Source organism: Lycorma delicatula, chromosome 3, assembly GCF_047948215.1.
Source record: "Lycorma delicatula isolate Av1 chromosome 3, ASM4794821v1, whole genome shotgun sequence".
Lineage (NCBI taxonomy): Eukaryota > Metazoa > Arthropoda > Insecta > Hemiptera > Fulgoridae > Lycorma > Lycorma delicatula.
The window spans coordinates 1521460-1547860 of NC_134457.1; the positions used below are offsets into that span (position 1 = coordinate 1521460).

The 26401-nt window shown below is 30.5% G+C and overlaps 1 protein-coding gene across 2 annotated transcripts in view; it reads left to right on the forward strand.

Moving 5' to 3' along the window:
* LOC142321337 (uncharacterized) overlaps positions 1 to 26401 on the forward strand; it is a 37683-nt gene that overhangs the window by 3593 nt on the left and 7689 nt on the right. Inside the window, exons 2-5 of one of the 2 annotated variants that reach the window (XM_075359332.1) lie at positions 6100 to 6313; positions 12090 to 12232; positions 16309 to 16564; positions 22170 to 22271. In XM_075359332.1, the coding sequence (XP_075215447.1) occupies positions 6100 to 6313; positions 12090 to 12232; positions 16309 to 16564; positions 22170 to 22271 (715 nt within the window). The remainder of the gene's footprint in view (positions 1 to 6099; positions 6314 to 12089; positions 12233 to 16308; positions 16565 to 22169; positions 22272 to 26401) is intronic. The other variant, XM_075359334.1, reaches the window with a different exon arrangement.

A 26401-nucleotide genomic window follows, 5' to 3' on the forward strand; every position in this document is an offset into this window, starting at 1 on the left:
AAAAGAAAAAAAAAGATTTATTTACATCAACATTCTATACTATTTTACATTAGGTAGTAGAGGATCTATTTCACGTTTATGTTAGAAGTAGAACTTTCACTTCTTTGAGTGAAGGTACTCTGCTGGTTGTTAAATTTCTAAATTTGTTGGTAAATTTTTGATGTGATTTATGATTCTTTCAATTGTGATTCATTATCATAATGTAAAATAGTAGAAAACTTCTTAGCTCTCTCAGCTTAATACATTTCATTTTAGTAATATGCATGCTAGGTTTTATTATTTATTGCTAAAATAAAGATTGAAATTGTTTATACTAAATTTACTTAATTCATGAAGGGTTTTGTTTTTTTATAAATCATTCTGCATTTTTATTTTTAATTGTGTGGAACATATATAATGCATTTATTTATGAAAATATTTTTATTTATGAAATTTATTGGAAATTTATTTTATTTATGAAATATAAATGGAAATAAACTGATTAACCGAATGAATAATAACTGTAATATAAATTTACATTTTTACTCTGTAACTTATCATTCTAAAGAGATATGACTGAGATTGATCTGATATTTATATGGAACATCAGTAATTGAAAAATGTTTCTTTACCCTACTGTAATTCACATTATGCTTAAGTTTAGATCTAATATATTGTTGTGTTGTTGAGTGCTGCTCTACGGGCGGTTGCTGAAATAACACGGAGAGCTGGCAGTTCAATTCAGATGCAGAGCTCATACAGTTAACATGATACATAATCAGTAGATTCAACCAGAACAATTACAGATTTTAATTTATACAATTCAGTTATATTTAATTATGTTCGTTGTTAAAAATTCAGTTTAGTTAATAAGCAGTGATTAATAGTGGTTAATATTCAGTGATAAGATATTGTTAAATAAAATTCTATACAATTGAATTTAGTGGGATTCATTTGTTCCCCAACATATATTATGTACTAGTAATTTGATCATATCACGATAATTTATTTTTGATAAATATTTTATAAGTATTTAAAAAATTAATTAAGTATTTTAATAATTTATTTTCAGAATATAGTGTGATGATGTAATGGAGATAAAAGTTTGTTATTATCAAGTAATATGTTTTTTCAATCCTCTAGATTAGCATTTCTCAATCTCTGGGAGTCACGGTGATATGAAAGGGAGATCGCAATAGCCTTCTACTTTACATGTAAACAATACCATTCTACCACTGATCAAATGATCAGCTTAGAGGACGTTATATATAACAGCTTCATTAAAAGGAAACATTGTGTCGGAGTCTTCTTTGATCTTCAGAAGGCTTTTGATATGACCTGGCGTCATGGTATAATGCTCCAGATACATGAATGGGGCATTTGTGGCAATCTGCCTATACTGCTCAGCAACTATATGAATGACTGTACCTTCCAAGTACGCGTCAACAATGAATATTCATGTGAAAGAATCTTGGAAAATGGCATACCGCAGGGTTCGCCGTTGAGCAGTACCTTGTTTACCATTGCCATTAATAAATTGATATTAGCCATTTAGCCATTCCAGTAGAAATCAGCAAAAGCGTCTATGTTGATGATCTGGCAATTATGTATGCCAGCAACAAGACTGCTATGGTGAGGTACAAATTGCAACGAGCGATCAGTGCTCTAAATGAAGTTGGAAGGAATAACGGATTCCAATTCTCACCAGAAAAAAGTGCTGTGTACACTTTTGTAGGAAGAGAATTCCTCATCAAAGTCCTGCGTTGACAATTGATGATAATCCAATACAATATAAAGAAAATGTAACATATTTAGGACTAGTATTGGATAAATCCCTTACATGGGGATTACATATACAGGACTTGAGTGATAGATGCAAAAGAGCCCTACCAAAACATTATAAAATGTCTATCGAACTTAAATTGGGGATCAGACAAAGAGACATTATTGAGATTGTATAAAGCATTGGTTCAATCTAAACTAGACTATGGATGTATCGTATATTCATCCGCTAGAAAGTCGCATTTAAAAAAGTTAGACGTAGTTCATAATAACGGAATAAGATATGCAACTGGCGTTTTCTGTACAAGTCCGGCGGCTAGTCTGATGTCTGAAGTCGGAATAATGCCACTACATTATAGAAGAGAGATCCTTTTACTAAGATACGCAGAAAATATATGGGCTTATCCTGCCCATATAAATAATAAACTTTTCAATAACCATCCTATGGCTGCATTATACGAACGTCGTGCTACCTATTCCAGACCAGCCGGAATTAGGTACCACGAATTAAGAAGTAAATACGAAATTGCCATTCCAGATACATTGGCAATTTCTACTAGAGAAATACCGCCATGGCTCTTGGCAGCGGTAAATACAAGTTTGGATCTCTCTCAAGGAGAAATAAAAAAGAAACCAGCAGTGATCATCCAACAGGAATTTTTGGCAACCGTCAGTAGTTACGAAGATCATATTAGAATTTATACTGACGGTTCTAAAACCGAACATGGTGTTGGATGCTCAATACATGTAAATAGAGAAGCCCACTTTTGGAAACTGCCAGATGTGGCCAGTGTCTACACGGCAGAACTCACTGCAATTATGCAAGCTCTTCGCTACACTGAACACTATTGCGAAGAGAGAGTGTTAATATGTTCCGATTGTTTAAGTGCATTTGTCGCAATTCGGAACAAGAACATTAAGGATGTCCTAATTGCAAACATCCTGTCCATTTTATACGTTCTAAAACAACGAGGACAGCGATGCGTATTTGTATGGACTCCGGGGCATGCTGGTATTACAGGTAATGAAATCGCAGACGAAGCTGCCAGAAAGGCAACAGTCTGCGATGATTTGGATGCATTTCCTGTAAGAGTGGCAGATGTTAAAAACCGTCTAACAAACATAGTAAAAAACAAGTGGAATGCTGAATGGAGGAGTTTAAATACAAAATTAAACTCAGTAAAAACTTCTTGTAAATGGAAAAGCGACTTTAAGTTGACTCGCCGTGAACAAGTAGCGGTGACCAGACTTAGAATCGGTCACACGCGATTAACAAATTTATATATGTTAACCGGCGAAGTGAGACCAATGTGCGGTGTTTGTAATAAAACACTGACAATCAAGCATCTAATAGAAGAGTGTACCATATATGAGGACCTCAGAAAGAGGTTCCGTCTTAGAAATAATATTAGTGCTGATCTGGATAATGGAAATGAAGAAAATATAGTTGCATTTTTACACGCCAGTGGACTTCTTAAAAGTCTATAAAATGAAAGTTTAAAGTTGTGATAAAAGAATCTCTAAGGGGTAGTTTTTTATATATATAAAGAAAGAAATGGTATTGATAAGTTGAAATTTTAATTTCATGGTCTTTTGAGAACCTTATCTCAAATTTTAATATCGGGGCCCTTTACACCCCATAAGTGTTTGTGATTGTCCTTGTCTTTTATGTCTTAATGTTTATTGTGAAGTTTGTGTTTTTAAATAAAATGTAAGGGCCCTTTACACCCTTACATATGACGATCCTGATGGAGATAATAATTTCTTTTAAAGAATGTGACGAGGGCTAATGACCTTAGCACTCGATGCCCGTAAAAATTCAGAAAAAAAAAACAATAATGAAATCATTTTATGGGAAAAAAAATCATTTATTATAAAGTTTCCCCATACATTGATCAATGTTAGAAACACACAAAAGCAAATTGTTTTCAAGTTATAAAAGTCATTCCTATAGTTAGTTTTTAGTGCAACCATAGATGAAAAATCCTTTTTGCAGAGGTAAGATGTGGTGGAAGAGATTAATATTTTCAGTGCTTCTTTGACTAAATTTCCATATTCACTTCGACAAGTAAGCTAAAATGTATCTAAATCTTCACAACATCTGAATTGTAGTTGCAATGTTTTATCAGTAGATATTTTAATGGGCTGGTTATGAATCTCAACTGGTAACTTAGCAGTAAATGAATTCAATACCCATCTCTTTGAGAAGTGATTTTTATCTTTTGGTAAATACTCTGCAGACTGAATTTTTTGCTCGCACAAGTACATATTCATGCTAACCAAACTGTGGTGAATGTGTGTCTTATTCATCCAAACTTTTGTCAGTATAATTGGAAGTGAGTGAAAAAATATCAAAATGTTTGCTTTGAAGGCAAATAAACCAGATATCAAGCTTCTTGATGAAAGCATGAACTTTGTCTGTGATTAATAAAATATTTTGATCATGCACTTGTAAATTCACATCCAAGTCGTTTTAAATTCAAAAATACATATGTTGGGTTAAGTTTGCTGTTAGTTATGTAAGTTAACAGGAGCATATACTTGTTATTCTGTAACAGAATTGAGAATGGCATTCGTTTATCCTGGAAAAATATTAACTCATCTTGCTATTTCAATAACCGGTTAACACTTTCCCCTGTGATAACCATCTGACCTATATGGAAAAAAAGAAATATTTTCTTTTCGCCCATTTCATCGCATAGTTCAGCAAGCAGCCTATTCTGTAACAGTCAGCTATTAATAAAATTAACCATTTTTACAGCTTTACTAAGTTGATTTTGAGATTTTTCAGAATTTTTTTGTGGTAAGAGCATGTCTGTGAAAGAAGCACTGTGTCCATTCCACCCTTGGTATAAGACAGAGCTTTTCATTTTTTCAGAAATTCAGTTCTTTCCTGTTATCATCTTGGCACCACCACTACATTCTGCAATACATTTTGTCCAATCTATGTTATAGTTTTTAGTACTTTCATAAAAAAAAAAAAACATCAAAAAACATTGTCCTGACCAGTTATTATTGATTTGTAAAACAACATATTTTCTTTGATTGATCTGTCCTTATCGCATTCATATCTCACAAAACATAAGAACTGAGAAATGTCTGCTATATCTGTTGATTCATCAAACTGAATACTAAAAAATTCACTTGAACTTACTTGCTGAATTATCTGATCATGAACATTGGCAGCCATGTCAACGACTCTCCTTGATACTGTTTCATTAGAAATGACACATTTTTTCAATTCTTTTGCTTCTTTGATGCCTATTAAAATACTGACCATATCAGTTGCAGCAGGCAGTATGAGGTTTTCTGCGATTTTATGGGGTTTAGACATATTAGCCATAGTTAATGCTATGAGGTAAGATAAGATGCTTCAAGTGTACTTATATCAGTATAGCTTGATTTACAAATAGAAGCTTGCTAATTTCTCAAAGTATGTAATCTTTAAAAAAATGTCAACAGGTTGCTTTTATGATCCAGTTGTTTAGTTTCCAAGTGTTGAATTAATTTTGATAGCTTCATTCTTACATTGGAAAGGACTTGAAAGCCACAGTGTGGCTTTCAAGTACAATCTTTCATTGTACAACTTTCATTGTACAATCTTGCCTTTTTACCAGGCAATTCAATGGATGTAGATGGCTTACTTCATTTTTTCAAAAATTATCTATCCATTTTGCATAAGAATTTAATTGAAAAAAAGTTACACTGTTTGACAACACTGAAACTAAAATTATTTTAAATGAAACTACACTTTTAAAAACTTTAAGGCACCAGATACTTGCTTTGCATTCGAAACTAAACGGACATTCTGCAATCCCTTATGCCTTTTCTATACTGCTGTGAGCATGATGTGTTCAAACGTGTATCACATGCATGTTTGAACATAATGTCTTAATAGTGAATATTATGCAAGCAGACTAAATTACAAGGAGCACGTACATATCAAGTTGGAACCTGTAAATTGCTTAGTTTTTGTACTTCATACATGCGTGTTCATACCTGTTGCTATTAGTGCAGCTAAAATAGTTTTAATTAAGTTTTATTGGGTTGAGGTTGGGGGTTGTGAAATATTCATTATATATTCTTTTTATTTTTTGGGGGTCATAAAATTAAAACAAACTTGAAATATTTGATCTAAATATCTCCTAACAATGATATTTTTCTCTGGCTCCTGTACTGTATGCTTTTCAGAAGTTTCCAGTAGACATTGTGGGTTTATTGTTCACTATAATAAAAATGTGCAAGTTAGTAATATCATGATAATATAATTTGTGATGTACATGTATTTTTTGTTATTCATATATTCTTTTGTTATTGTTCAATTCTTTGTTATTCTAGGATCCAGGACTATTTTTTGTGGTGGTAGTGGTGTAGGAAAATCTACATTGCTTCGATATCTTGTTAATCGTAGTTTGTCATCTTGGGATAAAGTTTTGGTGATAGATTTTGATCCAGGACAGTCAGAATTCACAGTTCCTGGATGTGTATCTGCATTTCTTATTAATACACCTCTTTTGGGACCTAATTTTACTCATATTTCAAATCCATTAAGGTTAGTTAAAATAATTTTTCTTTTGCTATTAATAAAACCCATGAAACAAAAAAAATTTTTTTCAGAACTATTGTTGAAAATTGGTTTTTAAAAATATTTCTGTTAATATTTTCACCATTGTTCCTTTCTCATATGACATCCTTCAAGAATATAAAACTGTACTTTCTGCCACAAATCAATAATTAAATTATGTATAATTTTGTATAGATTTGGGGATTGTTTTTTTAACCTAAAACAAAAGAAAGTTACATGAATTCAAATTCAATAAAGTAAGAATGAGTGAGAATATGTACAAAACATTTAAAAATGAATATGTGCAGACACAGACCCGTGTAGAAGGGGAAAATTTTCAAATGAAGTAAACTCTGTTAACTGTTTCTTACTACTGAAAGTTTTATTATATTAAAAATTAATCTTTAATATTTTTATATAATAATGTTTTTACTCGAGGAAACTTAATTTGTGACAGTTTAAAAATTCAAATATTTTACTGTTTGTATTGGTTATATTTATAAGTAGTTCAAATTATTCACTATTTACTAAACAACTTAGGCAAATGTTGGAGCACATCTGAAAAAGTGAAAGGGTGAGTTTTTTTTTTGTTTTGCATTAGGAATAATTGTTGTGGAAGTAGGGTTAGAAGGTTTTGTACTTCTAAGGACTCTCTTTTTCTGTTTAGTCTCTGGAACCACCCTAAGGTATTAATTTTTAGAGGATAAATGAAGATGATGTTTATGAATGTAAATGAAGGGCGAGTTATATATAACATAGCAACTTCATAGTAAAATCTAGAGTGTAGTGATAACTTTAAGTCAAATTGAAGTGAATAATCAACACTACATCTAGATATTTTTCAGATTTCAATGGAAATATCCATTCGGCGTGACATCTGTATGTATGTATCTTGTATAACTAAAACACGATTAGCCGTAGGATATTGAAGTTTTGGATTTAGGACTGTTATAACATCTAGTTGTACACGCCTTTTGAATCTAGTTGACTGAACCAAAAATATCCAAAAAAGCCCAAAATTCAAAAAACCTTTTTCTTAACTGCAGTAATATTAGCCCTTATTGAAAGCTTTTCAATGATGTATCATAAGTGGTACTTATTTTCATTAGTTCCAGAGTTATAGCCAAATGAAATTTTAATTAATGAAATATTTGCATCTTATAAGGGGAAGACACATCAGTTCGAATCAGACTTCATCTACTTTTTTTAACTTATTTTTTTTTTAATTTAAGTATATTGATTGTAAAACATTTTTACAATAAATTATAATTCAACAATAACAATTAAAATATATATATATATATATATATATATGAAAAAATATCAGGAGTTATTAATGGAATAAAATTTCATGTACTTTTCATTTAAAAAAAATGTGTTTATGTAATTTAATAAGTGTATAAGTAAGTCATGTGGTGTCCACATCATATTTGGTGAAACATCTGATTAATAGTTTTTTTTTTTTCATTTTGTTGATGGTTACATTGTAATAATTTAAGAAAAACATAGTGTTAGATAAAGACATACATTTATTTAAAGAGTAATAAAGGGACTTACTCTATCCTAATATTTCAAGTAAGGTTGTAGAATTAATAATTAAATAAATGTTTGATGTTAACTAATATTTTAGCAGTTGTGTAAATGTTCACTTTATTAAAGAGTTGGAGGATCATACCTCACTTTCAAATGAAATAAGTTTAAATGAAGTGAAACAAAAAATGTGTACATAAAATTTGATAGGCGTACAAGGAAGTCATGTGATGTCTACATTAGATTTTTTTAATATGTCATCAAGTGAAGGGTACGATAAGAACACTGTGGACAGTTAGTTATTTTTTCATCAAATTACTCGCAGAACACCCAATGTTGTAAAAAAATGTCAAGAGTGCCAAAAGTTATTAATGAAAAAAAGAAGGAAGATGTATGTAGTATGTATCCCCAAGGTACTGGGATTGAAATCTCTGTAGTTCAAATGAAGAAAAGAATGTAACTGCGATGTGATATTGACAGGCCAACCAGTAAAGTAGCTAGCTGGTTATTGACTATCAAAAAATAATTTTAATTTTTTATATTATTCTCATTATTTTGTATTGTAGAAATCTGTAATCATGATTTTAAAAACAGATTGTACTGTAATTGAGGCTATACAATATGTATTCCAAACAATAAATTTAGGTTCAACATTCAGCATAAAACATTACAAATTAAATAAAATGTAACATATACTACTGTTTCTGTTCCCAACATAATTTTCTTGTATTTTCTTATCTCTTCGCCAACTTTTTCTTTGGTGAACTCATATTCCTCTCTACCTTCTTCCATGTCCTCGAAATGAAATAAGTCTAAGATGTTTGGCAATATTGTGAAGCACAGTGAAGCTCATTGTTAGTTTTGGTACCTTTTCTAGTGATATTTGCATGCAGTTACCAAGGATTGGGAAACTGTTTGAGCTGACCAAACACTCTTTCTATTATGACTGTTTCTTTAGCTTGTTTGCTGTTAAATCAATATTTAATGTTGCCTTCAGGTGCCTTGAATGGCGTGATCATCCATGGAGATATATTGTTGCCAGAGTTGCCTAGCAAATAAGCAGTGGCATCACATTGAGAGATAATGTCCTGAATATCACTCGTCTGTATTCTCAAACAGAGCCCTGCCACTCGGTGCTAATGCTTGTAAACTTTTCCTCATCACACGTCACCTGAAAGTTTATGCTGGTGGAATTAATATATTTGTCCCCAAACATTGATGGTTTTTTTTTATTTTTATGTGGGTGCAATCTAATGCATCAAAAGTTTGTAAATGATAGTACATTTGCCATAGTAACTTTGCATTATTTATTTGTTGTGCTCTACTGGGAAAATAAATTGAGTTATAAGCTTTTTCAAGAATATGACCCATAACATTGTTACTACTTTTACATGTTGTTACTCCAAAATCTTCCGCCATCCATTCTGAAATCCAGCTCAGCAGTGTAACATAAAAATATTTCCAGGTGATTTCCAAGGGTTACTGTATTTCCTGAGTTTCATCATATATTCACTTTATTCACAGGCTTCACTTTATTAACAGTGAAGTTTTAACTACCTTTCTGGAAAAACAAATTTGCAACTTCACACCAAAGTTAGTTACCACTTAGAAATATTGTAGTGATAGCATCGACTCCTTTTTATTTACTTTACCCTTGTACAGTCTCAGATCAACCATTCCTGAGGTGTGCGGTTAATTGAAACCCATCCACCAAAGTACACATCGACGCTCTAGTATTCAAATCCGTTGAAAAGAAACTGCCTTTACTAGGATATGAACCTTAGAACTCTCGACTTCAAAATCAGCTGATTTGCGATGACAAATTCACCATTAGAACCACCCCAATGGGTTGTACTTAGATAGCAGTGGTACAACATACTGCTATCTATAAAAGTCCTTGATCATCCTCCTCAGGTGTGACTAGTAAAAGCATTTTTGATATAGATTTTGTATAAGAGTGTTTCACACTAACAATACTGAACTACAATTTTTATTACAGAGATGGGTAAAAATAAGCGAGCTAAATATATATGTGTGTGTGTGTGTGTGTGTGTGTGTGTGTGTGTGTGTGTGTGTATATACGTTATGTAATTGTCAGTTAAATGAAATTAGATTATTGTTTGAATGGTATGAAAATGTAAAATTTTATTAATTTATAAGTATTTACATCATGCCGTGATTAAATACTTGCATTTGAAGGCAGTACGCCTTTGCAAGTTAAAACCAAGTTGAACGCTGTTTATGGGGACTCTGTCCTATTATTTGTCACTGTGAAAAGATGAGCAGCTGAATTTAAACATGGTCGTATCAGCTTGGTTGATGAGCATTTGGGACAGCCAAAAACTGCAACCACTAACGATATCGAAAAAGTTCACCAAATCGTACTGGATGACCGACAAATTAAGGTTAGAGAGATAGCAGAGGCTTTGGGCAAATCAAATGAAGATGTTTGTCATATATTAACTGAAGAATTGGATATGTGTAAGCTATCCGCGTGTTGCATGCCACATTTGCTCATTTTGAACCAACAACGCATTTGAATGAACATTTCCAAGGCCCTGCTGGAACAGTTTAAGCAGAATGAGTCAGATTTTTTGCATCAATTCATAACCGTAGATGAAAAGTGGATCCATCACTACACTCCTGTGATGAAACAACAGTTAAAACAGACTGCAAAGGGTGAATCTGCTTTGAAAAAAGCAAAGACTGTTCCATCGGCCGGGAAGGTGATGCCGAATGTTTTTTGGGATAGTAACGGAATTTTGGTTATCGATTATCTTCAAAAAGTTAAAACACTAATGATACAGTATTACACATCATTACTTGAAAGCTGAAGGCAGAAATTACAAAAAAGTGACCACATTTGTAGAAGAAGAAAGTGCTTTTCCATCAGGACAATGTGCCTGCCCACACTTTGATGGTTGTCACGGTTAAAATTCATGAATTGCACTTTGAATTAGTTGATCAATCACTGTATTCACCAGATCTGGCCCCGAGCGACTTTTATTTGCTTCCTAACCTTAAAGTTTTGCTTGGAGGAAAAAAGATTTTCATCGGACAAGGAGGTTATCGCATATATAAATGTCTGTTTTGCAGATAGACACCAGCTACTATTTGGAGGGGTTAAAGAGGTTAGAGCATCGCTGGAAAAAGTGTATCGACTTAAAAGGAGACTTTGTTGAAAAATAAAACCATATTTGACAGAAAAAATGTCTTTCTATGTTAGGCTCAAAATGTTTCAGACAACTTTGACACAGAACTTGACGTAGAATTTTGAACAGTGTTTTAGGAGGATGTTGAAAATTAGGAGGGTGGTTAATAAAGTATAAAATGAAATGAAGAAGTCTTAAATAAATAGAAGAGAAGAGAAATTTCTGGCGAAATCCTTTAAGACGATGAAATAGCAATGTATTAAGAAGATTTTAAGGTTTAGTTAATTTTTATAATAGAGGGATGAGTAAAGAGTGAAAGCAGTAGAGGAAGACAAAGATTGGACTGAATATGTAATATATTATTTTTATTATGATTTGTATTATTACAGTATTTTTTTGTGTGATATTACATTTTTTATTGTATTGGTGACAATAAGCTGATTTACACTTTCAGTCAACTTAACGTTTTTATGTGATCAGAGATGTGTTTTGTAGTGTGTGAAAACTGCCCAACATGACTAGGATTCAAATCTAGAATCTATTATTATTATTATTAATTTATCAAAAAATGTAAATGTTGTGGACATTTATATAATAATAGTATTCTATAAAAATAAACTGAATCATCTCTACATTGGTAGAAAACATAAAATAAAATTATAAAATGAAAAAATTACATAGTTTATGTAACTGCTTTACAGTTTAATACATCCAATATACACTTCTAGATTATTTTTTGATGGTTATTTTTTTAATATTAAAAAAATAAAAATGTTTAAAATTGAGACTCACTTTCGTAGTAGCTGTAAATATTCTTTCATAATTTATTTTTGGCAATGATCTAGTCTTATCCTAATTGATGCTGCAAGTGGCATTGAAGATGGCTAGGTAACCAGTGTAACATGTGTTCAGATTAGTATATTAATTTTACAACTTATGCTTATGTAAAATTTGCATGTTGTAGTTAATTTCTTTGTATACACATCCTGTTTCTATTAGGTATGTGAAATGAAGTTGTGTTTTTTCTTTATTTCATTGTCTAATTTAGAAGTTTTTTTATAATGTTTATATTTTTGTTTCAGATCTTTCTTTTACGGCAGCGTTGATGTTATCCATAATCTGAAGTTTTATTTTATTTGTATTCAAAATGTGATTGATTATTGTAACTCCCAGGAGGAATTGAAAAATATCCCTTGGTTTATTAATACTATTGGATATAATAAAGGTAATATCAATTAACAACAGTATCTATAACCTTAATTTTATTACTGTATACAGTTTATATTATTATTATTATTTATGATTTGTACAATCACTAGGATACATGAACAAATTACTTTACCTTCAGCTTTGCTTAACTTGCAGTGATTTATGAGAAGGACTGAATCTCAAATAGTCAAGATTTGATTATGAGAAGGACTGAATCTCAAATAATCAAGATTTGATATGTACAAACTACTCATTCTGATATTTGGTTTTTGCTCTTGTGAAGTTATGATCAGTTTCCAGCCTAATTGCTTTGTACAGCATGATATCATTCTAAGATATGTACTTCTAACCGTTTAAGCCACAAGTTGCTATTATTGATAACTTGATTAAGGGATTCATGCCTCAAACCCTTTATAACGTTCACATTTATTCCTGTTTCTAAAAAAATGCTTCTTAAATCAAGAAAAATATAGGAACATTGCTGTATTAGCAATTCTTTCAAACTTTTTCAAGATAGTTGTCTGTACTGGACAACTGAGGTTAATTTTCTGGACACAGATATGAAATTGATGAGTTTGGCTTCAGACCTGTGAAGTTTTTTAAATTGGTCCACTCATTTAATAAATATTGTTATTGATGCTTTGGATTTGAGGACAAAGTGATGCTGCTATTTCCAGAAGTAAATAAATATTTTATTCCAGTTGAATGTAATGCTCTACTCCATGGATAAAAAGGATCTGGTCTGAATTTGCCTATGTGGGTCATAAGTGATTGTGGTAAAATCTTCATCAGAGCAGGGGCAAATGTACAACTAATTATAAAAAATTATAATAAATGTAATTAAAGTTCATTTCGACTTTAAAAGAACAATTTTTATAATAAAAAAATTATTTGAAAATATAAAATAACAGTATAGAAAGAACTAATGGAAATTATTTAACTACGTATTTGTACTCATTAAACAAAGATGCAGAAAAGTTTTTATATTTAATTTTATTGACTGAGTAAAGATTTCTGTGAAAGAAAATTTCTTTACCTTTGTTGTAAAAATTTGTAAGAAAATCTTTTAGATTGGTCATTAATTCAACGTTTCTTAACCTTTCAGTATTTACAACCCAATTCTTAATCATAATTTTCATTGTGCCCCCCTCTCGTACAATAATAATGTATTTTGAAGCTAAAAATACACTACAACCTTAATTACAAACTTTCAAGAATAAGTAAATTTATTGATATTTGGTAACACCGATCCACCGCATTGACAAAACCAAAATTGATGCCTCTATATTGCTCTCTGTCTTATTTCCACCATATCAAACATTCTTGCAGTTTTGCGAGAAGGAACTTCTCGCAGAAGGAACTTCGTCTGCAGGAACGTCTGCACAAATGTGTATAAATGCTGCATCTTGTTCAATTCCAGCCAGTCTCAGTTGAGTCCTTCTATTGCTATCAAATCTTATCATCAATGTGTATGTTGTAATTTGCATGTTAATTGCTATTCATGATATGAAATATTCACAACAATACATTTATACATTTTTAAGTGGGCAGAAGCGAACATTAGATGATAGTGAAGCATCAAAACGTACACAGATGAGTATGGTTCTGAAAATAAAATTAAGAAACACTCCCAAGAACACTTAAATTTTGGGTTTACCATTAATGAAGTAAATGAAGAAGAAGGCTCCTGTGTGTAATTTGCTCAAAAATTTTGGCAGCAGACAGCATGAAACTTAAAATAACTTAAACAACATTTGGAAACACTTCATAGTGAGTAAGTTAACAAACCCTGAGAATTCTTTGAATTAAAATTAAATTTGTATGAAAAGCAAACAACATTTAAAAAAAAAAAACTTTGTGAATGAAAGCTTTATTTGCCACAGTTTCATATAAAATAGCCAGATGTAAAAAGCCTCATGCTATTGATGAAGAGCTTATTTTTCCAGCTGCAGTTGAGATTGTAGAAATTATGTTTATAATTTTGCCAAACAATTGCAGTTCATACCTCTATCAAATGATACTGCTGCCTGTTGAATTGGTGATATACCTGAAGATGTACAACATCAGCTTTTTGAAAAGTTGTGTGACAAATTGTTTTCAATTCAGCTTGATAAGGCAAAGCAATAAATATGCTTGTCTCATTGCCCATGTTCAATTTTGTGATGGCATGTCAGCAGTAGAACTACTCTTCTGCAAACCAATAGAACTCAAAGCAACAGCACTCGCTTTAAATGATTTTATACACAAGGCAAACATTGAGTGAAAAAATTGCGTCAGAATATGCACCAATGGTACTTATTCAATGTCTGGAAGATTCCAAAGTATACAAGCACTTGTGAAATAAAAATCTCCACAGTGTATCTGGATACATTGCATGATCCACAGAGAAGCTTTGGCTTCCAAAGAAATGAGTCCTGGTCTGAATATTGTGTTAACATTGGTTGTAACCATAGTAAATTATATAAAAATGAAACTCCTAAAATCAAGAATCTTTTCTTCACTTTGTAAAGATATGGGTGCAGTACATTTAGCGATATTATTTTATTGTGAGGCAAGATGATTGTCACATGGAAAATTTTTGCAATGTGTTTATGAATTAAAGAGATGAAATCATCATTTTTCTAGAAGAGGAAAACTGACCAGAAGCCGAGAGATTTCAAGGTGGTTTATTTGTGATGGAATTCAGCTACTTGGGTGACATATTCAAGAAATTAAATACTTTGAATCTTCAACTCCAAGCAGCAAGTACACATATGTTGGATACGAGTGATAAAATTAATGCTTTTAGTAAAAAATTTGAATTTAAGTAAACACCTTAGAAATGTTTACAGATGTGGATGAATGTGTTAAAACTTACAAGGATGAAGAACAGCATGTGAAAGTTGTTTTTGTAACTGTTGAAAATCATGTAGCCATGCTGGCAAAGAATTTTAAAAAGGATTTTCTTGCTGACGATACCTTGATAGCAAGTTACAAGTGGGTTAGGGATCCATTTCTAAATACTCCTGAAAGGCGCTCAACTGCCGAAAAAGAAATCTTCATAGACTTCATGGTAAGTGGAAAAACAAAAGATAATTTAATAATAAATTGCTCTTTGAATATTTAGCAGGGGTGGATGATGAGTTTTCTGCACTGAAAACAAGAGCGTTTCATATACTATTACCATTTTCAAAACCTACCTTTGCAAAACTGGATTTTCTGCTATTGCTGCTTTGAAGACAAAATATAGATCTCAGCTAAATGTAGAAAAAGAACTTAGAATGTTTATTTCTAATATTAAACTATCATTTGAAAAACTTTGTTCTGCTAGGCAGGCCCAAGGGAGTCATTAATAATTATTAAACTTGTTTTTAATTTAGTATTGATAAATTAATTATTAAGTACATTTTGCAGTACTGATACAATCCTATTTATAAGTGCATTATGTCAGTGTAAATGTGTATTTTATTATGTCAGCTGTATTTTGTTTTGCTTTCCTTTCAGTAAATTAATACATTTTTTTAATAATATTTTCTTTTCAATATGCTCACGCCCCCCATTTAGTGTTAACATGTTCCTCCTAGGAGGCACACTCACAGGGTCCTACACTGCATTAATTTGTTAAAAATAGCAATGGAAGTGAAAATGAAATATCAATAATAATGATAATAAATAGAAAAAGTAAAGGATAAATGTAAAAAGTTGATAATGAGATTGGTTGAGCCATGATAAAAGTACTGTAAAATGAGAAAAGCAGCCTTATATATCAGATGATTATATATAGATACTAAATTGTCATTCCATGCACATTATATTGCATTTCATTTTGTTTTATTTTCAAAGATGTTACTGTCTGAGACATTTCAGGTGTTAATGAACCATTAACATCTGGCTGCATAATTATACATTTTTGTCTTGGGCCATTGTGAAACAGTTTATTATTTTACATTTTTATCAGTTTAGTTTAAATTTATATTTTCTTGGTTAAAAAACTTCTAGTTTATGTAAAATTAGACTTATAGTTACTTGGAAGTACATCAATTAGTAATGATATATAAAATTGTATTGCTATGATTTTGTTTTCAAATAAATTTGAATTATTTATTTTTACAGGGATGGGTGTTCTTATTGTGTCAAGTATGATTAAAAAAGTATCACCGACTGTTCTTGTACAGATTGAGTCACAACATAAAGCTCGTAACTTTCCTGCTTTATTAGATCCTGAGTTTGTTGAAGATAACATTTTAAATCTCTGCAGGAGTGAACATGACCCAAAAGTTCTCAATTATGAATTATTACCTATACCATCAGCTGTAGAAAATATAGGGTTTTATAAAAAGAATAAAAAGAAACAGCAAGCACAGACTTGGTACGTTTAAGAAATGAAGGATTTAAAAAATGTAATTATATCCTTTAATTGTTGAAGCCTTGATTAATATATTTTTAAACTCACATTTATAAGTAAGAATGGTTCTCTGACTACAATGTTATAAGAAAACTATTTTTTTACAAAATATTTTTTCAGCAACAATTGTGGAAATCACCAGTACATGCAGACAAATATTAGTGAAATGAGAAATCATTTTTTGAAGTAATTTATAATTTTTTAACTGTATTATGACTACAAACGTGTTTCTACATCTATTTTAATAGCAAGATATGTTGGATGAAATAACTGATGTAAAAATGTCTGATCTTGGCTGAGAATCAAACCCAAGACCAGCTTGCTAATCAGTACACTGGCTACAAAATATGATAAATGAAATAAAGGGGAAATACAATATTAAATATAATATTAGTCGATACAGCTGAGAGATTAAGATTGTCTTTTGCTAGTGATTTTAATTAGCTTAAAAAATGTTAAAAGAAAATTTAAGTAAATTGTTGATATGTTTTATTATATTATATTTATTTCAGTTAGCTTTAATTTCATGCAAGTTTTACTAATTTATTAATATTAAAAATATACTACATCTTAATTGGCTTTGGCACCTATTTAATTTTGTCTAGTTTGAACTTGAGACAGTGTCACTAAGTTATCCTGTGACCAAAGTACTGGACGATTCAAAAAGGATTTCTCAAATTTAAAAGCATATGAAAATTTATTTAGATAACTTACAAATTCAGTTGAGGTCTCATTTTGTAGCAAAACACAAAGTTTTGATTTATATAGTTTATTAGTTTTGAAGTATGCCACCAGTATTGTTAAAAATGGATACATTTACTGGTGTGGAATGTTCTCACTGTGTGTTTTGGTTTCATGATTTGCAGTCAGCAACTGCAGTTCAAAGTAATTTTCATAGAGAGTAGGGTAGCAAGCTTTCTAGTAAGCTTACAATATTTACTCTTGGCATCAAACCTTCATTGAGACAGGTTGTTCTGTTAAACATACAAAATCACCGGGATGCCCGTGCGTTCCTGAAGCTGCTGTGGGACAACTCGAACACTTTGCATGTAATCTGAAGAAATCAACTTGACACTTATCACGTGAGTGGCATTCTACAAACTACTGTTTGGCGCATTTTATGTAAATGATTGCACTTGAAGCCATACAAACTAACCACGGTTCAACACATTACAGATGATGATAAAGTTGGTTGGCTGCAGTTTTGGTTGAAAATGATGGATGGAATTGCAGACAACAATACATTTTTAGACAATGTAATTTTTAGTGATGAGTCAATCTTTCACATCAGTGGCTAGGTGAACATCCATAATTACGGAATATGGGGTAGCAGAAACCCTCATGAAACTTTGCAGTCCATTTGTGATGGGGCTAAGATCAGTGTTTTTTGAGGCAACTGTAAGTTGTATCGTTTATCTGGACATGCTTCAAAATTTTCTAATTCCTCAGTTAGATAATGATGACCAAGATGGACGGATGGTAATTCCATCAGCAAGATGGAATTACCACCTCACTACTGTATAGAAGTCTGAAATTTTCTTGGTACTCGATTCCTAGTTTGGTGGATTGGTCCTGAAAGTCCAATTGCATGGCCACCTCGCTCCCCAGATTTGACCTCACTAGAGTTTTTTTGTGGGGTTTCATTAAAGATTAGGTTTATGTACCACCTTTGGTTGCTGATCTTGTTGAACTAAGACTGAATTAATGCTGCAACTGCAGAGGTAACGCCCGACTTGCTGGCTACAGTCTGGAATAAAATTGACTTCAGTTGGGATGTATGTCGCATTACAAATGGAAACCATGTAGAACCAAAGTGAATGTTGGGTGACAAACTTTGTGTTTTTTTATGAATGAGACTTCAACCAAATCTGTAAGTTATCTCAATAAATTTTTATATGCCATTAAAATTTGAAGTCGTTTTTGAATCAACCGGTATGCCATTAATTTAGGTATTTATTAAAATAATAATACAAATATTTTTTTATTGTTCCTTTTTGTATTATTAAACTTTAAAAAAATTGACTACGAAATAAAGGACTTTTCTTATAAGACTGACATTTAAAAGTAAATGTGTATGGTAATGCATTTTCAAAATTTAATTAATTTATTTTCTGCATTTCTACACATTATATTAATTGCTTTTGTAAAATAGTTCCACACCATATATAGCACAACAAAAACATAATAAAAAGTATGTATAAATGAGATCCATGCAGTAAATATATAACTATTTATACGAGGGCTGTCCAGAAAGTAACTTGTGTTGGTGCCTAGCATATAGATGGGGATAGAGCCGCCATCTTGGCGTCAAAATGTTTTTACATCCAGTGTGCATCAAGCTGTCATATTGTGTGGTTTATGATTTTTCTACTTTGTTCGTTGTGAATTATTGAAATGTGCGCTATAATAGAAAATCCCGCGAGTTCTGAGTTGCAGACGCAGTTCAGTGATTAGGAGGATTTTACTGGCAAAAAACCTCAAACCAATTGAAATACATCAACTTTGCAAGGTGTATGGAGATGGAATAATGAGTGAAGGGGGAGTGAGGCAGTGATGCATTCAGTTAAAAATGGCCGCACCAATGTTCATGATGACGACCGCAGTGGTCGGCCTAACCTTGTGACTGATGAACTGATGATGAAAATCAACAATAAAATTCGTGAAAATTGCCGCATTACGATTGCAGAACTCTCTCTTCACTTCCTACAAATTTCACAAAGTTTACTGCATGAATTGTATCGGGGAAGCTTGGTTATCACAATTTTTGTGCAAGATGGGTGTCAAAAATCTAAGGTGGCAGATTTCTATTGAGAACGAATTGAAAAGCTTGTGCATTGTTCTGATAAGTGCCTCAATTTAAATGGCAACTATGTAGAAAAGTAGTTTACGATTGTCCCTTTCAAATGTATATAATAAAATTTCTTTTTTTTTATTTGGTTTTGTATATATATATATATATATATATATATAATATATATAAATATAATAAATATATATAAATATAATATAATATATATAAATATAAAATATAAATTATATAATATAATATATATAATAAATATATAATAATATATATATATATATAAGAGGGCTGTTCAGAAAGTAACTTATGTTTTGAAATAAAAAAACAACTATATATAATATATATAGCCAAATATATAATATAACCAACCAATATATATATATGTACACATCAGATATATCAAAAATATTAACATTTAGAAACAATGCTTTGCATTATTTAAAATTCATTTACACTTTAATATGCTTCGCGTAATAGTATATCTCATATATACCACATATCTTTTAAAAGTTTAAAACTCATTGACCTCAAATTTTCTGGAAGTTTCATATATAATTTAATTTTGCATGTTATATTTTTAATTTTAATACATTATAAATTTTGATTCAGGAGAAGAGGGAAATCATTTGAGAACTGATTCTAGAGTTTGAAATAAGGAAAAATATTTGTGTGCATGAACTTTTTTTTAAAAAAGAAATGTTTTTCAGTACTAAAGTTTTATGATTTACGTTGGATATCATGAAAACCATGAAAAATACAGTCCTGGAACCTGTTTTATTAAATTTTTCAGGTCAAGAAATTTAAGACCCCATCAAATTTAGTCCTTTTATAACGCCTTAAAAATTCAGTATTTCACTGGGAACTAAAATCTGGGTGAAATTTTTCACTAGCCATAAGTCAGTAACAAAGCATTTTCTGTCGTATGTTTGTATGAACTTTTTATCCTTATTTCAAGCCCTAGAAGCAGTTTCACTCTGCATTGACTTAAGTGAAGCTGATCTTACAGTTTAGTGGTTTTGTAGGTATGCATAAGAAAAAATTCATATTTCACATATTTTTTTTATATGAATTACTTCAAAACTTTCAAAGTGAATGTGCTACGTAGATAATTTTAATATTTTAGTGAAGAAAAACAATTTATGATTCTGTGTGAAACTTTTTAGCATTAAGTTAATTTATTTATTTTTAATCCTGTAAGTATATCTTGCAAAGCAATAACATTTAGAAATTTGGAAAGGATATATCTTTGCAGTAAACTGAATGACTATTTGGTATTTTGAAGATAACAAGGCTTTTTTATTCTAATAATAATTTATACAAACCCTAATAGCAAAGGTTGCTTTTATGACTAGATAAATAGTATAGGGTAATAGGTTAAAAACAAATTCAGTGTTTGCTCATGATTAGCGTATTCACAAGCTTTTGACGACTTGTGAATAATAAATCATCTATAGACATAACCGAACACTACAGCTATATTTTTTTAAACATTCATCGAGTCATCATCTGATTGATAATATCATTCATAGACATCTCAGTACAATGCTGACTTCTTAAAACATTCTGAGAGGAACTGAACCAATTAATCCTTTCTGAAAATGTACTAGACCGGCCTATAAGAATTAGAATGCTGTTCTGTGTGACGGAGTGGTAGCATCTCGGCCTTTAATCTGGAGATCCTGGGTTTGAAATCCGATTAGCCATGGAATTTTTCATACGCTACAAATTTCCAGTTGGGCTAATGACCATAGCAGTTGAGCCCATAGTCTTATAAAAAACAAAATTGACTGGTGATCTTTATTTCTATAAAGTATGATGTCTGCAAATTTCAGGAAATATCGTTCTAAGGTGTTACAGTCATAAGATGGTAAGGTGTTTAATTGAAGATTTATTGAACCATCTGATTTGCCTAAGTCCCACGAAAGAAAAAAGTATTATACGGTTAGAGTGTGAATCAATTTAAGAAGTAGCTGGAAAGATAACTAAATTGTTTTCATTTCTGAAAATGTTTTGTAGTTAAAAACTTAGGGCTAGTATGAGGCCTGGTTTTATCTGCTGGACAAACCAGGTGGAGTTTAGGCAGCATAGAATATATTTTGTGTTAAATAAATTCTTTAAATAAAAAATCCTTTTTAAATATATAAAAAAGCATGAAGATATGATTCAAGCACCTGCTCAACACAGTCATTAGTTGATGATGCCTATTTTCTTTGGAAATAGTGCTTATGATGTTGAAAAGATAGCAGTAAGATTAATTTTTATCACTGCAGAACCCTTTTTATTCCACTTAATTTTTTTCTTATCTTTATTATTCAAATCAATTTCAGTTTACAAAATGAGCAAGATTTATATGCAGAACTGCTTATTATTTTATCTGGCCTAACAGCACAATTTATTTTAAAATCCATTATGCAGTAATTTTAGGAACTTAACATTTCTGTTAATCTGAGCAAAGTGCATTTGCCTTAACTATCAAAGACAAATGTTATAATTATTTTTTTAATGAGATATATTTGTAAAATTGTTGACGGTGATTAAATAATTCTGATTTAAAAAAAAAAAAAACATTAACTGAAAACATAAAGGTAAATTTATCTTAGATTTAAGTAACCAAAGATTTCTTTGTTACTAACATGATAACAAGTAAAATATATCTAAATTACAGGAGATAGGAGATTCATAGTCTAGGTCAATTGTTTCATGCATTGAATGTTAATTTGCTTAGTTTATCTTATTTTCTATTTGTTTATTATTTTCTTAATATAGGGGTCTCTCTGCACCCAGCTTAAGGAATATAATGATACTTTCATATTTTGTACAGATGTTAAATTCTAAAGTGAAGGATATTTTTTATGTTGAACCTTACAGGTAAGTAAACTTTTTGTCATCTAATGTTTAAATTATTTAAGACATTTTTGAAGACCAATAACTAAATTGTGGAGATCCTGCATGAGATGTAAACTGCATATCCTTACAACATCATGGTTGTAAAATACCTGAATTCTCAGGTAGTACATCATGGTTTATGATGTGTGTGAAATAAGTAAAGATATTAAAAGCTATATTTAATGAACTGGCTTCTGTATAATGACCTAAAATGATTTTAGGTGCAGTTCATTGCATGCTGTTACTATTTTATGGCGGCTAATGACCTTAGCGATTTGACAATAACTTCATAAAGTAAATATCTAGAAGAATAGCAAAAAGTATTATTATTTATTTTTATTTTTTAAAGAATTATCTTAGGTATCTTTTATAAATATTAGAAAAGGAAGCAATCAATCTAAAGTATGCAGTGTGTGTATATTTTACCTACTTAAAGAGTGCTGTCAAGCATGAGCCAACACTCAGGAATGCCTGGAATGTCTATTATTTTTTATATTGAGTTTTGATATAGTAAGAAAAAGAATAGATAATGTAAAGATGAATATTACTTAGATGATGCTTTCTGAAATATGAGAATGTGTATTATTTTTTTGTTTGAAGTTTTCCAATTAATGACTTGAATTTTCGTGTGAAGTACATTGAATATCAGGCTACCTATCACTATGCTGTCATGATCCAATACTAAGCAACAACAAAAAATGAAAATATCTAAATAGCCCATGTATATAGTGAGATTCACTTAAAAATCTTCCAAGTAAGTTAAAATACCTAAATCCAGTGGAGTATTTCCTCTAAAAAATTAATTCTATTGAATCTGAAGCAGATTTACAACCATGGTATAGTCATATTGTGGTTAGCATGACAATCCAAAACCATAACCGGTATGATAGCAGCCTGAATACAAGGAGTAACACATCTTAGTATAATTTTTGAAAATGTTGGTCGGCTGTTCCATCATTTTATATCCTTTGATTATATTCAGAAATATAATATTTCTCGAGTATATTCCCTTTTCTTTTTATTAAAAAAAAAAATGAATATACAAACTTCCAAACCTCTCTAAATTATTTTTGCAATCAGTAATACTGTGTTAGCATTCTAACAAACTGTCAGCTCCATGTGTATGTAGATGAATTAAAGATATTTTCCATTTATTTGTCATCATTGCTTAATATTAGATTATTGTAGTACAATGATATAAAGCCTATCACCATTCTGATATTTGTAGTATTTTCTGATAAAAATTCAATAAAATGTTTCTATTAGAAACTAATAGAAAAAATTACTCTTCCTTTGAAATAAGCTTAGTTCACAGATTGTAGCACCCATCTGAAGTTTTTCTCTATGTTCCTTTTTTATTTTTATCAAGTTGCACATTTGTCGTGTTTAAATTTCTTGTGAGCATTTTATTTGTTTATTTTTAATGTACATTTGAGTACTACTCTGCACCACATGAGCAGAAATTTCAAAATTTCTGTTCCTTCCTTTTCTTACACTATACTCAAGGTATTTTTTTAATTTTTATCAAGATATAGGTTTTTATTTATTTTCTTTTTAATTTAGAGCGAAATTTTTTCAAATGAGCAGCTTTTCTGCAGGCCTATCCAAGATTTCACATAAAATAATTTTGGCTTTAAGAAAATTGAAACAAAACCTAATATCTTTAAAGAATTTTTCATTTCTTTTAAAAATTTTACTTTTTGAATTTAGTGCCAAGTTAAAGGTAAATTGTTGGTATTGTTTTTAGTTTGTCATTGACTTCTAAAAGTTGAGATTTAAATAAGAATTGTGTTGATTTATAATACAGTTTATATATTTAGATCTATATGGAGAAATGTTGTTGAGGGTTAGCCAAAATCAGAACAAACATAAAAATTAGGTATTTGTTTATCGCTGTTTCTCCTTGCACGTTTTAAATGGAAAATATTAAAATGCTAAAAGAAGTGATGACTCCCACTTAAAATTTATAAAAATAAGATTTAAAATTATGTAAATTTTATATACAACATAATTTTTTCCTTTAAATAAAATAAAATTTTTAATGTCTTAATTTTAAAGTAGTTGTTATTTCAGTTTAGACATTTTCTGTACTTGATCTTCTGTATTTGATCTTTTGATTATGATCATTGTGGTTAACTGTAATAAGACTTCATTTATTTATATGTAAAATTAGATTTTTTTCTGTAAACTTAAATCTGGTTATCTCATCTGAAAAGATGAGATAAGAAAAAAATTTTTACCAGTTTTAATATTTTCCAGGAAAATGTTCATTTTCTTTCTACTAACAATTTAAAACATTTTCCAACTTATGTTTGTAGACAAAACTTGATATTTTGTAAATTTGTTCAACAATATCTATTTTGTGAATGATATTTAATTTTCTTTCCAGCGGTATCTTAGTGTAAAATTTAAGAACAATTGGAATTTTTGAATAAAACAAATGAAAATCTGTTTGGATTTTATGTTGACGTGAGAAATTGTTAAGTCAAACTTCAGTTGGTGCTGTTCAGTGGGTTCTTATAAAAAAAAAACAATTTTTTAAAATGAATTTTTGTATGAACAATATGATTGTTAGCATTCGACTAAAAAATTAATTCCTGGTAATAACATTCATTTAATTTACATACAAAGATTAAATTCACTTGAATTTGAAGAAATTCTTTTTTTCTTTTAACACATTGGTTCTCTGAACACAGGTAATGTTTGTGATAAATTTATTGGCGGTTTACAAAGATTATGTACATATCCCAGGTAATTTAAAGAAGTTAAGGCAGTGTTTTTCAAAATCCAGCTTGTCTTGTAAGCATCATTCTCACCTTCTTTAAACATATCACTCAGAAGGGTTTGGTATATTTTACACTGTGACCTCCAATTTCAATCTTGAAATTAACATTTAATTTTATCATAAACCTTTTGATACTGATAAAGAAGCGCAATTACAATTCTGTGCTTGGTTTAATGAAATTCTGATATGAATGCTGACGTTTTTTAAAGACAATCATGTTCAAAGTGGTATTAATAATAAAATTTTCATTATTAAAATGATGCAAATCTAAGACAACTGCTACATAATACCAAAGTTACTATTGGTGTGATATATCTTCATTTGGGATTTTTAGTCCGTACTTTTTCAAAAAAGGTGACCACACCCCATAACTATTACTTTAAGAGTGAGCCAATAAATGCTTATCATGATAGAGATGCCAAATGAGATTCACAGTGAAATTTGGTTCCACAGCAATACTTCTTGAGAAACATAAATATTCTGATATGCTTCCTGGAAACTTCATTTCTCGTTTCGTGACAAAATGGTTACCTAGGTCTTAAAATTTAACTGCTACAGACTACTTTCTTTTTAGTAGAAACAACATTATTCAAGAAACTAGACTAACTGATATGCATTGTTAAGAAGTGCTATTTTTCTAATAACTACCTTTCTGTGGAATTATGGAATACTATAATATGAATGAGTCACCAGAAGCAGACGGTGCCATTGGTTTATCTCCCGGCCCTATGACAAGTTTAGAACTGTGAAATTAATGTACAGTTCGGTTAGTTGATTGATGTCTTTCATCACGCTGGTGCACAGCTTTGAGTTATTTCGTTTGGCTATTGTTTGTTGTGTTTTAATGTACAGTATTGTTTTGGGTATCTGCATTGTGGTTTTCGAAACTGTATAACTGCTTTTATCGAAAATTAAGTAAATTGAAAATTTACTTTAATTGTAATTTGAATTCAGTTTAAATTAAGATGGAGAAAAAATCAGATAAAAGACATCAGTTTATTGTCAAAGAAAAATTAGAAATGCTTAAGAATGTTGATTCAAGTAGGAAAAAAATTGAAGTAGCAAAAGATTTCAGAATAGCTCCATCAACTTTATCAGCAATATTAAAGGCTGCAAAAAAATACAAGATGAATCATCTAACATAGCCTTAGCTTGTGAAAGAAAAAAATGCGTACAGCTTTATATGATGATTTGGACAAAGCTGTTGATTTGGACATGTGGTTTGTTGAGCTTAGGTCCCAAAACGTGACCGTAAATGGAAATATAGTTGTGAAAAAGCTTTAGGTTTTGCAAAACTGTTAGGTTATGATGAATTTCAGGCCATTGT